Source organism: Saccopteryx bilineata, chromosome 1 (assembly GCF_036850765.1).
Source record: "Saccopteryx bilineata isolate mSacBil1 chromosome 1, mSacBil1_pri_phased_curated, whole genome shotgun sequence".
NCBI classification, from domain to species: domain Eukaryota; kingdom Metazoa; phylum Chordata; class Mammalia; order Chiroptera; family Emballonuridae; genus Saccopteryx; species Saccopteryx bilineata.
The window spans coordinates 349855024-349872140 of record NC_089490.1 but is presented as its reverse complement, the minus strand read 5'-3'; the positions used below and the strand labels follow the sequence as shown (position 1 = coordinate 349872140).

At 41.7% G+C, this 17117-nt stretch overlaps 1 protein-coding gene across 6 annotated transcripts in view; it reads right to left on the bottom strand.

The window, feature by feature from the left end:
* Positions 1-17117, bottom strand: part of STIM1 (stromal interaction molecule 1) — a 255509-nt gene that overhangs the window by 18265 nt on the left and 220127 nt on the right. For all 6 annotated transcript variants that reach the window (XM_066250756.1, XM_066250757.1, XM_066250758.1 and 3 more), the window contains exons 6-7: positions 14129-14306; positions 9681-9858 (exon numbers count right to left, since the gene is read on the bottom strand). In XM_066250756.1, coding sequence (XP_066106853.1) covers positions 9681-9858; positions 14129-14306 — 356 coding nt within the window. The remainder of the gene's footprint in view (positions 1-9680; positions 9859-14128; positions 14307-17117) is intronic.

Sequence of the window (17117 nt, the reverse complement as noted above, 5' to 3'; positions counted from 1 at the left end):
GGGTCTGGTCCAAGCAGAAGGAATCCACCGGGACACAGAGAAACTGGCCTAGTACTGTTGATAGTACAGTACTGGTATAACAAATTGGAACTCAAGGAGTCCCCAACATACATCCAGTTTTCTTTATTGAGTATTTACTGAATCCAGAAGCAGTATAAAAGAATAGGTAGCTAGGTCAAGGAGTGGGACAAAATCTCCCATACTTCCATAATGCTTAGTAGACAAAATATTGCAAGAAGGAGTGGACCTGCTTCAAAAACAGACTTCCCCTCAAGATACCTAAAAATCTTTTTTTTTTTTTTTTTTTTTTTTACAGAGACAGAGAGAGAGTCAGAGAGAGAGATAGATAGGGACAGACAGACAAGAATGGAGAGAGATGAGAAGCATCAATCATCAGTTTTTCGTCGCGACACCTTAATACAGGGGTCGGGAACCTATGGCTCACGAGTCAGATGTGGCTCTTTTGATGGCTGCAATTGGCTCGCAGACAAATATTTAATAAAAAAATATTAACATTAAAAATATAAAACATTTTCATGTATTATAATCCATTCATTTCCTACCACTCATGTTCATGGTTGCGGGTGGCTGGAGCCAATCACAGCTGTCCTCCGGGACAACACCAAATTTTTATTGGATAATGCATAACGTACACAGGTCGTTGTATGGCTCTCATGGAATTACATTTTAAAATATGTGGCGTTCATGGCTCTCTCAGCCAAAAAGGTTCCCAACCCCTGCCTTAGTAGTTCATTCATTGCTTTCTCATATATGCCTTGACTGTGGGCCTTCAGCAGATAGAGTAACCCCTTGCTCGAGCCAGTGACCTTGGGTCCACGCTGGTGAGCTTTTGCTCAAACCATTTGAGCCCGCGCTCAAGCTGGCGACCTCGGGGTCTTGAACCTGGGTTCTTCCACATCTCAGACCAATGCTCTATCCACTGCGCCACTGCCTGATCAGGCAAGATACTTAAAAAAAATTTTTGTTTTGTTTTTGTTTTTGTTTTGTATTTTTCCGAAGCTGGAAACGGGGAGAGACAGTCAGACAGACTCCTGCATGCGCCCGACCGGGATCCACCCGGCACGCCCACCAGGGGCGACGCTCTGCCCACCAGGGGGCGATGCTCTGCCCCTCCGGGGCGTCACTCTGCCGCGACCAGAGCCACTCCAGCGCCTGGGGCAGAGGCCAAGGAGCCATGCCCAGCGCCCGGGCCATCCTTGCTCCAATGGAGCCTTGGCTGTGGGAGGGGAAGAGAGAGACAGAGAGGAAGGAGGGAGGGGTGGAGAAGCAAATGGGCGCTTCTCCTAGTGCCCTGGCCGGGAATCAAACCCAGGTCCCCTGCACACCAGGCCGATGCTCTACCGCTGAGCCAACCGGCCAGGGCCGATACTTAAAAATTTTTGAAGCTATGAATATCAGGAAGCTAACAAGTTAAATTCAAAACTGCCAAGTGGCAGAATTGAGTCTATCATTATCTTTTAGGGCTGAGAGAAAGAAATCCTAAAAAGACCAAGGTTGGAGTTCAACTGGAACTCTCATACATTGCTGATGACAGTATAGATTGGTACAACTCTTTTGGAAAACTGTTTGGCAGTTTCTAATAAGCTAAAAATTTAATGCCCTATTATATATCCAACAGAAATAAGCACTTATGTCCACCAACATGTGCAAGAAGGTTCATTACTGTGTTTTTCACAAAAGGCAAAAAACTGCAAAGAACTCAAATGTCTATCAGAGGAGAATGGATAAATAATTTATAGTATGTAATGGATTATCATTCAGCAATAGAAATAAAGCAACTATCAATTTGTGCAATAACACAGAGGACTCTTACAGACATAATGCTGAGTGAAAGAAACCAAATACAAAAGGATATACAGTAGAGAGACAACGAACAGAAAGGGGGAGAAGGCCGTGTGAAGACTGGACCAGAGATTGGAGTGATGATGCCATACCCCAAAAGCTTAAGGACCAAAGAACAGATTGTCCTAGCACCTTTGAAAAGAGAGCACTCTGCCAACACCTTGATTTTGGACTTTTGTCTCCAAAATTGTGAGAGAATAAATTTCTGTTATTTTAAGCCGGGGGGAAAAAAGAAAAAAAAAAGGATATACAGTATACTGTACAATACCATTTATATGAAGTTCAAAATCAGGTGAAACTAATTTGGCTTAGAGATCATGACCATATGACAGAAATAGACACACATGTCCAGGAAGTCAGAGAGTCCCAAACAAGATGAATCCAAAGAGGTCCACACCAAGACACATCATAATTAAAATACCAAAGGTTAAATACAAAGAGAGACTCTTAAAAACCACTAAAGAAAGTTAGTTACTTACAAGGCAGCTCCTATAAGATTGTCAGCTTATTTCTCAACAGAAGCATTTCAGGCCAGAAGAGACTGACATGAAATATTTAAAGTGATGAAAAGCAAGGACCTAAACTAAGACTACTTTACTCAGCAAGATTATCATTAAAAAAGGAGATATAAAGAGCTGCCCAGAAAAGACATAGCTAAAGGACTTTGTTACCACCAAATAAGTATTACCAAAAAAAAAAAAAAAAAAAAAAAAGCCCTAGTTAGATAGCTTTGTTGGTTAGAGCATTATCCCACAGTTAAAGGTTGCCAATTCGATCCCTGGTCAGGGTACATACAGAAACAGAGAGTAATGTTTCTGTCGCTCTCTCTCTCCCTCCCTTTATCTCTCTCTGAAATCAATAAATAAAAACAAAATTTTTTGAGAGAGTCAGAGAGAGGGACAGATAGGGACAGACAGGAAGGGAGAGAGATGAGAAGTATCAATTCTTCGTTGCAGTATCTTAGTTGTTTGTTGATTGCTTGTTCATTGATTGCTTTCTCATATGTGCCTTGACGGGGGGGGGGTGCTACAGGAGAGCAAGTGACCTCTTGCTCAAGCCAGCAACCTGGGGCTCAAGCCATTGGGCTTTAAGCCAGCGACCTTTGGGCTCAAGCTGGCAACCATGGAGTCATGTCTATGATCCCACACTCAAGCTGGTGACCCTGTGCTCAAGCTGGTGAACCCACACTCAAGCCAGATGAGCCCACACTCAAGCCGGCAACCTTGAGTTTCGAACCTGGGTCCTCCATGTCCCAGTGTCCCAGTCTGATGCTCTATCCACTGTGCTACCTGGTCAGGCTAAAAATATTTTTTAAAAAGAATGAGAAGTAGGAGAAGGAAGAGTAAAAGAAGAAATTGTAGAAGTAAAAGAGGAGGAGAAGAAGGAAGAAGGGTAAAAAGAGGAAGAAGAGGAGGAAGAGGAGGAGGAAAAGGAGGCAGAAGAAGAATAAACAAAAGAGAAACATAATTAAAATTAAAATGGCAATAAATACATACCTATCAATAATCACTTTAAATGTAAATGGCTTAAGTGCTCTAATCAAAAGACATAGGGTAGCTTAATGGATAAAAGAACAAGACCCATACATTTGCTGACTGCAAGAGATCCATCTCAGAACAAAAGATACACTCAGATAAAAACTAACAGGATGGAAAAAATATTTAATCCAAATGGAAATAAAAAAGAAGCTAGGGTGGCAATACTTATTATATCTGACAAAATAGATCTTACCAAATAAGACTTCAAAGCAAAGGCTATAGTAAGAGCCAAAGAAGGACTACATAATGATAAATGGAGCAATCCAACAAATGGATATAACACTTAAAAACATTTATGCACAGAATATAGGAACACCTAACTATGTAAAGCAAATCTTGATGGATATAAAGAGAGAGATTGACAGTAATACAGTCATAGTAGGAGATTTTAACATCAATGAACAGATCTTCCAGACCAAAAATTAACAAGGAAACGGTTGACACACTACATCAGATAGATTGAATTGATATCAGAGCACTGCACCCCAAAGCAGCAGAATATACATTCTTTTCAAGTGCACATGAAACATTTTCTAGTATAGACCACATCTTAGGACACAAAACAAGTCTCAATTAATTTTACAAGACTGAAATCATATCAAGCAGACCTATCTATGGTGGTAAAATGAATAGAGCATTGACCTGGAACCGAGGTCACAGGTTTGAAATCCTGGGCTTACCCAGTAAATGCACATACAACAAGCAATCAATGAACAACTAAAGTGAATCAACTATGAGTTGATATTTCTTATTCCCCCTACCTCTCTCACTCCTCTCTCTATAAAATCAATAAAATATTTAAAAAAAAATAAAAGAGCCCCTGGCCAGTTGGCTCAGTGGTCAAGTGTCGGCCCTGTGTGGATGTCCCAGGTTCAATTCCTAGTCAAGGAACACAGTAGAAGTAACCATCTGCTTCTCCACCCTTCCCTCTACCTCTTCTCCTTCACTCTTTCTTCCCTTCCCACAGCCATGGCTCAATTGGTTCGATTGGTTCCAGGGCATCAGCCCCAGGCACTGAGGATGGCTCATGGAGCCTCCACCTCAGGCGCTAAAAATAGCTTGGTTGTGAGCATGGCTCTTGATGGGCAGAGTATCAGCCCCAGCCGAGGGTTGCCAGGTGGATCCAGGTTAGCATGCATGCATAAGGCTGTCTCTCTATCTCCTCCCCTCTCACTTGGAAAAGAAAAAGGAAAGAAAAAGAAATAATATCAATCATCTTCTCTGACTATAATGGTATAAAACTAGAAATCAATCAGAAAAAAATAAAACTGAAAACACAAAGACATGAAGGCTAAATAACATGTTACTAAACAATGAATCAATTAACAATGAGATTGAAGAATAAATAAAAAATTACCTGGATATAAATGAAAATAAGATCACAACCCAAAAGTCTATGTGACATACCAATATCAGTCCTATGAGATAAATTCATAGTAGTACAGGCCTACCTCAAGAAACAAGAAAAATCTCAAATGATCGATCTAACTTTACACTCAAAGAAACTTGAAAAAGAACAAACAAGATCAGAACAGAAATTGGCCTGACCTGTGGTGGCGCAGTGGATAAAGCGTCGACCTGGAAATGCTGAGGTCACCGGTTCAAAACCCTGGGCTTGCCTGGTCAAGGCACATATGGGAGTTGATGCTTCCAGCTCCTCCCCCCTTCTCTCTCTTTCTCTCTCTCTCTCTCTCTCTCTCTCTCCTCTCTTTAATGAGTAAATAAAATCTTTAAAAAAAAAAAATCAGAAAGATCAGAACAGAAATAAACAAAATAGTAAAAAAAAAAAAAATACAAAAGATCCATGAAACCAAGAGCTGATTCTTTAAAAAGATAAATAAGATTAACAAATCTTTAACCAGATTCACCAAGAAAAGAAGAAAGAGAACCCAAATATATAAAATCAGAAATGAAAGAGAAGTAACAACAGACACCAAAGAAATATAAAGGATTGTAAGAAAATATGAAGAACAACTATATGCCAACAAACTAGACAACCTGAGTGAAATGGATAAATTCCTAGAAACCTATAAATCTTCCAAAACTGAATCAGGAAGAATCAGAGAATCTGAATAGACCAATTACAACAAATGAAATTAATGCAGTAATCAAAAACTCCCAACAAACAAGTCTTAGACTGAATGACTTCACAGGTGAATTTTACCAGTCAAAGAAGAACTAACACCTATCCTTCTCAACATGTTCCAAAATATTCAAGAGGAGAGAAGACACCCAAGCTCATTTTACAAGGTGAGCATTATCCTAATTTCAAAATTAGATGAAGATACTACAAAGAAAAAAATTATAGGCCCATATTCTGGATGAACATAGATGCTAAAATCCTCAACCAAATATTACCAATCTGAATCTAGCAATACATTAAAAAGGTCATACACCATGATCAAGTGGGATTTATTCCAGGGATGCAAGGTTGGTACAATATTTGCAAATCAATAAATGTGATACTCCACAAAAACAAAATAAAGGATAAAAACTACATGATCATACCAATAGATGCAGGAAAAGCATTTGATAGAATCCAGCAACCATTTATGATAAAAATTCACAGCAAAATGGGAACAGAGGGAACATACCTCAATGCAATAAAAGTCATATATGACAAACCTAAAGCCAACATCATACTCAATGGGCAAAAACTAGCAGTATTTTCCTTAAGATTGGAAACAAAAAAGGAATGTCTGCTTTCACCATTTTTATTTGACATAGTACTGGAAATCCTAGCCACAGCAATCAGACAAAAAAAAAAAAAAAAGAAGAAATAAAAGGCATCTAAATTGGAAATGAGAAAGTAAAACTGTCATTATTTGCAGGTGACATGATGCTATATATAGAAAAGCCTAAAGATTCTACCCAAAAAAACTACTAGAACTAATAAATGAATTTGGTAAAGTGGCAGGATACAAACTAAATATCCAGAAATCATGACCTTTGGCCAGTTGGCTCAGTGAATAGAGTGTCGGCCCAGCATATGGATCTCCAGGTTCAATTGCCAGTGAGGACACACAGGAAAAGTGACCATCTGCTTCTCTCCCCTTCCCTCTCTTCCTTCTTTCCCTCTTCCCCTTTGACAGCCAATGGATCTGTTGGTTTGAGTATAGGCCCTAGGTGCTGAGGATAGCTCAGTTGGTCTGACCCCCACATCAGCCTCAGGTGCTAAAAATAGCTTGGTTGATTCGAGCATTGGTGCCAGATGGGGGTTACTGGATGGATCCCGGTCGGGGTGCATGTGGGAATCTGTCTCACTATCTCTTCTCTTCTCACTTAAAAAAAAAAAGAAAGAAAGAAAGAAATTGCATTCTTATACACCTATAATGAACTATCATAAAGGGAAACTAAGAAAACAATCCCATTCATAATTGCTTAATAAAGAATAAAATAGCTAGAAATAAACTTAACCAAGGATGTAAAATACCTGTGCTTGAGAAATTATAAGACGCTGAAAAAAGAAATTGGAAAAGACACAAATAAGTAGAAGAATGTACCATGTTCATGGATAGGAAGAATTAACACCATTAAAATTCCAAAAATATATATGGAACTGCAGAAGACCCCAAATAACCTCAGCAATCTTGAGAAAGAAGAAAAAAGTTGGAGGAATCACACTAACTGACATCAGACTATACTACTAGGCTATACTAATCAAAACTAGCTTAAAAACAGACATATAGATCAGTGGAACAAAATAAAGAGCCCGGAATAAATCCACGGCTTTATAGTCAATTAATATTTGACAAGAGAGGCAAAAAGTACAATGGGATAAAAATAGTCTATTCACTAAATGGTGTTGGGAAAACTGGACAGGTATATACAAAAAAAAAAAAAAAAATGAAACTAGACCACCTTCTTACACCATACACAAGAATAAACTCAAAATAAATTAAAGACTTAGGTAAATGTTAGACTCGAAACCATAAACATAGGTAGTAAAATCTCAGACATTTCTCATAGCAATATTTGTTCTGATACATCTCCTTGAGCAAAGAAAACAAAGGAAAAAAATAAACAAATGGAATTACACCAAACTAAAAAGCTATACACAGCAAAGAAAACCATCAACAAAATGAAAAGATAACCCACTAAGTGGGAAAACATATTCACCAATATATCTGATAAGGGGTTAACATCCAAATTTTATATGAAGCTTATAAAACTCAACACCAAAACAATGAACAATTCAATTAAAAAATAGGCATAGGGCCCTGGCCAGTTGGCTCAGTGGTAGAGCGTCAGCCTGGCGTGCAGGAGTCCCGGGTTCGATTCCCGGCCAGGGCACACAGGAGAAGCACCCATCTGCTTCTCCACCCCTCCCCCTCTCCTTCCTCTCTGTCTCTCTCTTCCCCTCCCGCAGCCGAGGCTCCATTGGAGCAAAGATGGCCCAGGCGCTGAGGATGGCTCTGTGGCCTCTGCCTCAGGCACTAGAATGGCTCTGGTTGTGACAGAGCAACGCCCCAGATGGGCAGAACATCGCCCCCTGGTGGGCATGCCAGATGGATCCCTGTCGGGCGCATGCTGGAGTCTGACTGCCTCCCCGTTTCCAACTTCAGAAAGATACAAAAAATAAATAATAATAATAATAATAATAATAATAATAAAATAAAGCTTTAAAAAAAAATAGGCATAGGACCTGAATAGACACTCCTCCAAAAAGGACATACCAATGGCCAACAGACATTTGGAAAGATGCTCAAAGTCAGTAATCATCAGAGAAATGCAAATTAAAACCACAATGAGGTATAACCTCACACCTGTCAGAATGGCTATCATCAATGGCAACAAACAACAAGAATTGACAAGGGTGTGGAGAAAAGGGAACCCTCATGTACTGTTGATGGGAATGCAGATTGATGCAGCTACTGCAATATGAAATTACCTCAAAAAAAAAAATGTAATGGAAGTGCTTAGGACCCATCAATTCCACTTCTGGGAACTTATCTAAAAAAAAAAATGAAAACACTAATTCAAAATAATATATGCACCCTAGCCCTGGCCAGGTTGGTCAGTGGATATAGCGTTGTCCTGGCGCATGTGTTCAGAGTTGATCCCTGGTCATAGCACATATGAGAAGCGACTGATGAGTGCACAACTAAATGGAACAACTAAATGGAACAACAAGTTGATTCCACTCTCTCTCTCTGTCTCTCTCCCTTCCCCTCTCTCTCTCTCAAATCAATGGAAAAATTTAAAAAGATATATATGCACCCTATGTTCACTGAAGCATTATTTACAATAGCTGAGATTTGGAAGCAAAACAAGTATCCATCAGTAGAAGAGCGGATAAAAGCTGTGGTACATTTACACAGTGGAATACTACTTGGCCATAAAAGAGGAGGAAATCTTACTCTTTGTGACAGAACGGATGGACCTAGAGATAATTATGCTAAGTGAAATAAGCCAGTTAGAGAAAGACAAGTATCAGATTATTTCACTCATATGTGGAATCTAATGAACAAAATAAACCAAAAAGTAAATAGAGATAGATTCATAGATCAGATAAGGCTGACGGCCGTCGGGGTCAGGGTGGGGGTGTTTGGTGGGAGGGTGAAGGGATTGAGCAAAAATGAAAGAAAAAGATAAAAAACCCTTTGTTTGTTGTTCATGGGCATGAACAACAGTGTGGTGATTGCTGGGGGGATAAGGGAGTGACTGTGGGAGAGGTAGAGAAGGGTATAGGTCAATAAATGGGACGGATGGAGAGTTGACTTGGGGTGGTGAACACACAGTACAGTGTACAGATGATGTGTTGGAGAATTGTGACCCTGAAACTTGTACATTTTGCTAACCATCATTACCCCAATAAACTGAATGAAAAGGAAAAAAGAGATTATGACCATAGTTATCTTTTGGAAGGAATACTGACAGCTGGTAGGGGGAGGCAAAAGAAAGCCTTCTAGGGTGTTTAAAAGATTCCCTATTTTGATCTGGATGGTGGTTACACAGGTCTATGCATGTGTAAAGGCTTGCCAGCTGTATACTTATAATCTCTACATAGACAAGAGAGGCAAAAAGTACAAAAGTACTTGAGTCTATGTAAAAATCTCAATAAAAAGGGAACGAAATAACTGTTCTCACCTGTTACCCACTATTCTTTGAAAATGTTTCTATGTTTTGCAACCTTTCCACCATTCTTACTGATAAGAATCTAGTAACTCTTGAAGATATTCTTTGAGCCATATTTCAAAGCCTTCACACATGAAACATTCCAGCCAGAGTTTTGGCCCCTGCCCTTTACCCATTCCAAGAATTTGTAGACTCTCCTACCTGCTCCAACTCCTCCTCAGCATATTTTTGGCGGCTCCGCTCATTCTCAGTACCCTCCCGCAGCTCCTTCAGTCTCTGGGCTTCCTGCTTGGCAACGTTGATCTCATCGCGCAGCTTCTTCTCCAGATGTACCTTCTCCACCTCCACTGTGCGGTGCTCCTCCTGGGCCTTGTGCAGCCTGGGGGGCAATTCGGGAAGATGGAGGAGGCCCGGCAAGGGGGAGCCAGCCAACATGCCATGAGTCATGGCATCAAAGAGAAAAATGAGGGCTCCAGCACTCAGCACATATTCTCCCTATTCTGCAGACTCCCTGGCTCTGAGTTAGCTTGGCACCAACAGGAGCCACAGTCATTACTGTAATTCTTGTGTTGGCCATCATTTTGCTGCTAGCAATAAAGGCTGTGAAGCTAGGTTCCCTGGCACCTGAATCCATCCTCTAAGGTGTCTGACATAGTAAAATTATAACAACTACCAGTTTATAAGATATTTCACATTTGTCCTCCTTATAGATAAAGATATATCATTATGAGTCTAGGTCATGTGTGGATATGAAGATTTCCAGAGGGAATGTAACTACATATAGAACTGAAACTAGAATTCCAATCTGTATAATTTTATATACCATAGTTATTCCCCTTATACCAGGGTGTCTAGGAGGTTCAATATAAATGTAGTGTCGTGGCTTGTTGGCTCAGTGGTAAAGTGTCAGCCTAGTGTGCGGAAGTCCTGGGTTCAATCCTGGTCAGGACACACAGGAGAAGTGACCATCTATCTGCTTCTCCACCCGTCCCCCTTCCCCTTCTCAATCTCTCTCTCTCTCTCTTCTCCTCCTGCAGCCATGGTGATTGGTTCAAGCAAGCTGGCCCTGGGCACTAAGGATGGCTCCATGGCCTCACGTCAGGGGCTAAAATAGCTCAGTTGTCTAGCAACGGAGCAGCAGCCCCAAATGGGCAGAGCATCACCCAGTAGGGGGCTTGCCAGGTGGATCTCGATGGGGGCACATGCCTCTGTCTCTCTGCCTCTCCGCCTCCCCACCTCTCAATTAAATATATATATTTAAGGAAGATGAGAAACAAACCACTGATATGTACCTCTTGGACTCCTGAGTACTTGTTGCCAGAAACACAGAAAAATAAAATTCATGCCAAAGCTTAGGAGAGCCCTTGCTTACCCAAAGCCCGAGTTTCCTTCCTCAATATATTCCATGGAGAATAAGATCTCAAGGGCATCAGTTATAACAAAAATATATCTTGTCCCCACCCATACATCCCTCTATTCACTGACAAAACCTTCCATCTGTCCAAATAAGCCTCCCTTCTTTCTTCCTCATAGTTATCTATATTCATTCGGTCAGACATTTACTCATTCATTCATTCACCAAGTACTTTCAGGTGTCTACTAAATACAAAGCCCTGTGCTAAACTCTAGATGTATGGAGATGAATGAGAAAATTGTCCCTGACACTGAGAAACTCATTATCTAACTCAATTTACATAACTGTACACAATGTGATAAGTTCTACACTAGATAGACATATGAGGTGTTGGATGAGCTCAATGGATGGAGTGATCAACTCCACCTGGAAAGGGTCAGGAAAGGCGAAGCATGGGATAGACCGAGAAGAAAGAGCAAGAATTTGCTAATCCCTCTGGTCTTCCTACCTTAGTAGGAACACCAAGTTACCAGGATAGAAGGAGAAAACAGTTATGAAGAAGACAAGTGATATATGGCTTAGACTTGAGGTACAGCAGAAAAAGGACCCACGGGACCCTCAGAGAAGAGACTGACTGATGAATTAAGTAGGTGAAACAGAAAAGGCAGAAACAGAACTCAACCTCTAAAAAATCCCAAGTCCACATTGGTCATCAATATCTGAAACCTCAAAGGATGTGGTGGGACAAGCAGGAAGGGAAGAGGAAGAAAGATCTAGGCTTCTCTCTTACTGCAAACTGCAGTCTTCGCCCATTCTGTAGGTGGAAAGGGAGTTGAACCTCTTCACAGTACACACTAGGTGGTGCTACAGCATAGCTAAAAACCAATCAGAGGCGCCATTTCCTTCTCGGGCTGAACACACTCCTTTATTGCGTCCCTCCAAGATACAACTACCTGAAATGACACTATTAGGGATTCAATTCTTTTTTCCTTACTGAAATATTATCTTCTCTGAAAGCATCCTCTTGAGAAAGGCCTATGATATACCTGTTTTCTCCATATAATAGGGAACTCCTTTTTAGTAGAATCAAAACCGACCCACTTTTATAGTCCTAACAGGATCGAGAAGAGATAAAAATCAATAAATACTATTGGGAGCAGAAATTGAGCAAATAAATGTACCATCAAGCCTTGCCGCACTCCATCTCCTCCACAGAAGACTAAGCATCTTGAAGGTAACGATCGAGTAGCCTTACAAACAAGAAAATACTCTGCCTGAGTGCAAGCCCTGGCTCCAACCAGTTATGTGACTAGGGACAAATCTGTTCCTTGCACTGGGCCTGTTTCTTCATTTTTAAATGGAAATAAAAAATTCCTGCCTGCCTCAAAGAATTATCTTGAAACCCAATAAAATCCTAACTGGAATGTGCATGTAGCATTACATTTATCCACTCAAAATATCAGGAACTCTGCAAAAAAAAAGCTCTAAGATGGTTGGCAGTGCAGACCTATAAAGTAAGGAGGGAGGAGGTGGCATGTAGCTCTGGACACTGTCAGAGGAGGACGTGTGTGCACATGTGTAAGCCCATCTCTGGGTGTGTGCGTGCATTCGTTTCTCTAAGTGCCACAGTGGTCATTTAGCTGTAGAGGCCTTGGGGAGCAGGGAGGGCTGGGAGCTTAGTTTTATCCCCAAACTTGGAATGTCTCCTGCCTAGATTCTTTGCCTTTGGAATGAAAACAGTACATGTTTTTCAGACAAATGAAGAATAGGGACTGCCCAGACAGCAGCTTTTAGCCCTCAGTTGGCAAAGGGACCAGGATCAAGGGGCCCAGCAAAGCAGCCAGGAATCAGTTCTGAGATAAAACTCCTTTTGCCCCCAAGAAGCCTGACCCATGGGAATGCATCTGATAGGGTTGCCCTTACTGAGGCAGTGCCTGAGGGTGCCAAATTCCTAGATCACTACTTACTGATATGTGAGCCTAAGCAAAGCACTCACTCTCTTTGAGCCGTCACTTCTTCAACTCTAAAATAGAGATAATAATAGTATCAATAAATACTATTTATTGATACTATCACAACTCCCTAACTGCGTTGTGATGGCTAAAAACAATAATACATTTAAGAACTTAACAATACCTAGCTCACAAGAAATCCTTCCCTCATCCTTCCAAAGAAAATAGTATCTATCATTTAGAAATAACAAAATAGAGCCAAACTTCATTTCTCTTTATATGGATTCCTGCAAAAACTTCCCAGCTAGACTCCCTAGGCTGCCAGAATAATTTCAAAAAGTCCTAAAGTAGGCCTCTCCTCTTCTCAAAAAATAAAACAAAGCAAAAAACAAAATACCTGTATTGCCTCTCTGTTGCCTTTTGCATCCTACTAAAGTCTCCATGGGCATGAGGGTCTGGCCTCACTACACATTCAACCTTAACTACCAAGACCTCCCTACCCATCTTTCAAGCCGCCTCCTCATTGTCTGTGCTCATATCTCCTGCCCCTGTGCTCTTCCAGTCCTAGAGTTATCATCCCATAAGCCGGCACTGAGTCACTGCACTAACTGTGTGTTCACTGTTCCTTCTCATATGTGAACTTCACTGTTCCTTCTCATATGTGAACTTTGTTGTCCCGGGAACAGTGAAAATTCCTTACAGTTTCCAGCGCACACCTGGGTTCTAGATATCAGGAAGTACTTAGATTGACTGGTAACTTTTTTTTACATAGCTAGATCTTCTACAGTAGTTTTAAGCCATGTTTTATTTAGACAGAATCCTAGACTAACTATCAGAACTATGCTGTTAATGTTCTCCCAGTTCCACAGCTTTATATTGCTGATGAGGAAATAAGTCATAGAAAGTAAAGGGATTTACCCAAAGTCATACGACAAGTGAGTACTTATAGAAGGATCAGGAAGACAGATTTGTGTGGTTTCTCTGGGGAACACTGAAGAACAATTCATTGTATCTATTGCTATGGGAAAGGAAGCAAAGGTTGGGCAAAGAACAGAATGACCCTGACAAGCCATCCAAACAGGGAAGCTCAAGACTTCTGACAGCTACACATCAGAAGCGCAGAGGGAGAAAAGAGAGAAATAAGCTTCTCCCCTGGTAAAGAATACTCGCCCATGCAACAAGAATGGTAGGAACTTGGACTTACATGCAGTTTGGAAGGATGGCACAGTCTGGGCAGCCATGTCAGCACAGTCTCAGAAACCAGATAGCCCAAAACCCAAGTGAAAACAAGAGGTTCCCAAGAGCTGGCAGCACCAGGGCTGTGGGGAAGGGGCAAGCCTTACCTCTCCTGAAGGTCATGCAGACTCTGCTCAGCTCGGTGTAGACCCTCCAGATCCTTCATCATCTTCTTCATGTGCTCCTTGGAATAACGGTTCTGGATATATGCAAACCAGCAGCCGCCCACACCAATAACGATAGACACCACCAACATGAAGTCCTTGAGGTGATTATGGCGGGTCACTACCAGAGAGGAAGCAGATGGTGAGTCAGGCTGTCCACTGCACGCTTAGCCTTGCAGAGTCCACTGCATCCCCTCCACCATGAAGCCTTCCCACTCAGGAGGAATTAGTTTCAGTTTTTAGACACACACTCGCCACACACTATTATAGTAAGCTTTGTGCCTATTTCTCTGCCAACTCAAAGCCTAGTTTGGAAAGGATGAGAGCTCTTAGAGCAATACAGGAAACTTATTAAATCATTTTTCCCTAATATGCAGTGAAGAGGAGAGCACTAGTACCATATCAAAACATGCCAGCCATCTCTGGTCTGTGATGAGTCCATGTACCCAGATGCAATGGCTTCCATCCTACAGGGTAGCAACGCTAGGGTGCTAGAGCAGGTCGAAGAGGATGGCTCACAAAGGTATAAGGCAATGTCACTAAAGTGTGAGGTCTGGCTATGGAACTGAGGTTACTACAGGAGTTGGGTCTCCTGGACTACTAAGCTACTGGAGGTATATGGTACAAAGTCCAGATCAGGTAAAGGTTTGTAAGTCTCATCTATGGAGAGCATGTCTAGGCTGTGGCTTAATTCACAGACCAGGTAGAACAAGAGTAGCCTCAAGATATTGGTATATATAAGACATTTCTACAGGTCAGGAATAAAGAGGCAGAGCTACCTGCCAAGAATGCCTGGCAGCAATTTGGTAAAGAGGCCAGGGCCCCAGCCACCAGCTGGGGTTCAGAGTAATAACCATTCTCCAGAGAAAAACTGAAAAGCTAACCAAGGAGCAACAGCAGAAGATAAGAGCAAAAGCAGTGTCCTAAGAAATGACCCAACCCAGAAGAGGGGCACTGCCGGAGTCTGACACTGTTCCTAGTATACCAGATCTGGGCCCTGGGCCATAGTGCAGGAACCTGAAAGGGACACCTAAGAAGAGGGCTGCCGCTGTAGCCCCTGCCAGGGTTGTGCTCAACTTGGGACAGAGTAGCTATGGGCTCAGAGGACTCAGATGTGGGAGTCAAGGAAAGAAGAAAATAGGGAATAACTCCTATGCATAGCAGGTTATCCTTGGGTTGGGGAGGGGAGAGTAGGACTGATAGGATCCCAGTGCCTGGTAAGGACAAGGAGCAATGGGAATCCAAAAGGTACCAGGTGGAACTAGCAAGTTGAGGCAGGGTCTTGATAGCAGAAAAAGACACATGTAGCTGGCAACTGCATAAAAATGAGGTCCAGATTGAGAAAAGGGATTATATTCATAGCTCCTCATTCAAAGGCTGAGCAGCAGGACATGAGGATGGTGGGATCTAAGAAAGATTAGCACATTCTGTTTCCATCCAAGGAAGGGGACTAACTAGGCCTGAAGTGGGAGCCATGTCGTTTACATGTGTATGCCAGCTTCTCATAGAGAAAACTAAGGGTCCTCTAGCAGCCACCCTCTAGCCTCTGGGCAAACCTACACTTCCTGCCGTACTTAAGTCCTCACTCTCCTGCTTCCCAGTCCCAACAACAGACATCTCTGCAGCACAGTGAACTGCTTTTCTTTCTGAAACACACTGGCCTCCTATACAACCTCCACCAGAGGATGGGGTACTCTCTGTTTCCTATTTGTTAAGAATTGTTAATATTGGCTTCCCAGTTTCTCAATTTCAACATCCCCTATGCATTCCACTGAAAGTCAGAGGTACTCTTGTTTAAACAAGACTCCATACAATCTTCCCCTTATTACCTCAAACACTTCCTTTTTCTGTTTTTGCAATGGAGACAGAGAGAGAGACAGAGAGAGGGACAGATAGGGACAAACAGACAGGAAGGGAGAGAGATGAGAAGAATCAATTCTTTGTTGTGGCACCTTAGTTGTTCAATGATTGCTTTTTCATATGTGCCTTTACCGGGGGCTATAGCAGAGCGAGTGACCCCTTGCTCAAGCCAGTGACCTTGCGCTTCAAGCCAGTGACCTTTGGGTTCAAGCTAGCGACCATGGGATCATGTCTATGATCTCACATTCAAGCCGATGACCCCATGCTCAAAACACTGAGACCATGCTCAAGCTGGATGAGCCCACACTCTAGCCAGTGACCTCGGGATTTTGAAACTGGGTCCACTGTGTCCAAGTCTGATGCTCTATCCACTGTGCCAATGCCTGGTCAGGCATCACTTCAAGTATTTAATGTGGGCATGCAGATTGGGCACCTATCTATTCCATCAGTCCCTTATTCAACCTTGTCTAGATCAATTTGGAGCAAGAAGCTATTATATTTCCCAGCTTCATATTCTCATCCAAGTCATGAACACGAATTCTGAATGGCCAGAGTCAAGGACAGATTGAAGGTAATGCTGTTCCACTTATTTGTACCCACTGAATTTCTTCAACCTATTTTGACTCCACTTAAATATATAATACAAGCATCCACTCTATACATACATCCCTCTGCTTTGTCAATGCATAGCTGAAGCTCAGCTATATTGCCTGTCACATTCCATGAGTGGCAAAGCTTGGTGAGATGAAAATGAGTCTAATATGGCTGATTTACTCTGTGGCACCTAGTGATCATCGCTTGTCTGTATACCAGTGCATAGCATAGCACTGACTAACACAAAGGCACTCAATAAATATCTATGGCATTGAATTGTTACTGTGAAGCCACAAATATAATATCTCTCTCTCCTTAATCCACATAAGAATGGAAGAGAAATAGAGAAAATACACACTGTTATCAGGCATTTATATTCTCTAATTCTCACTACTACTTTCTAAGGTAAGGTATTAGTATGGCCATTCTTTATACAAGAAAACTGAGGCTCATAGGAGCACTGAGTTCATAAAAAGTG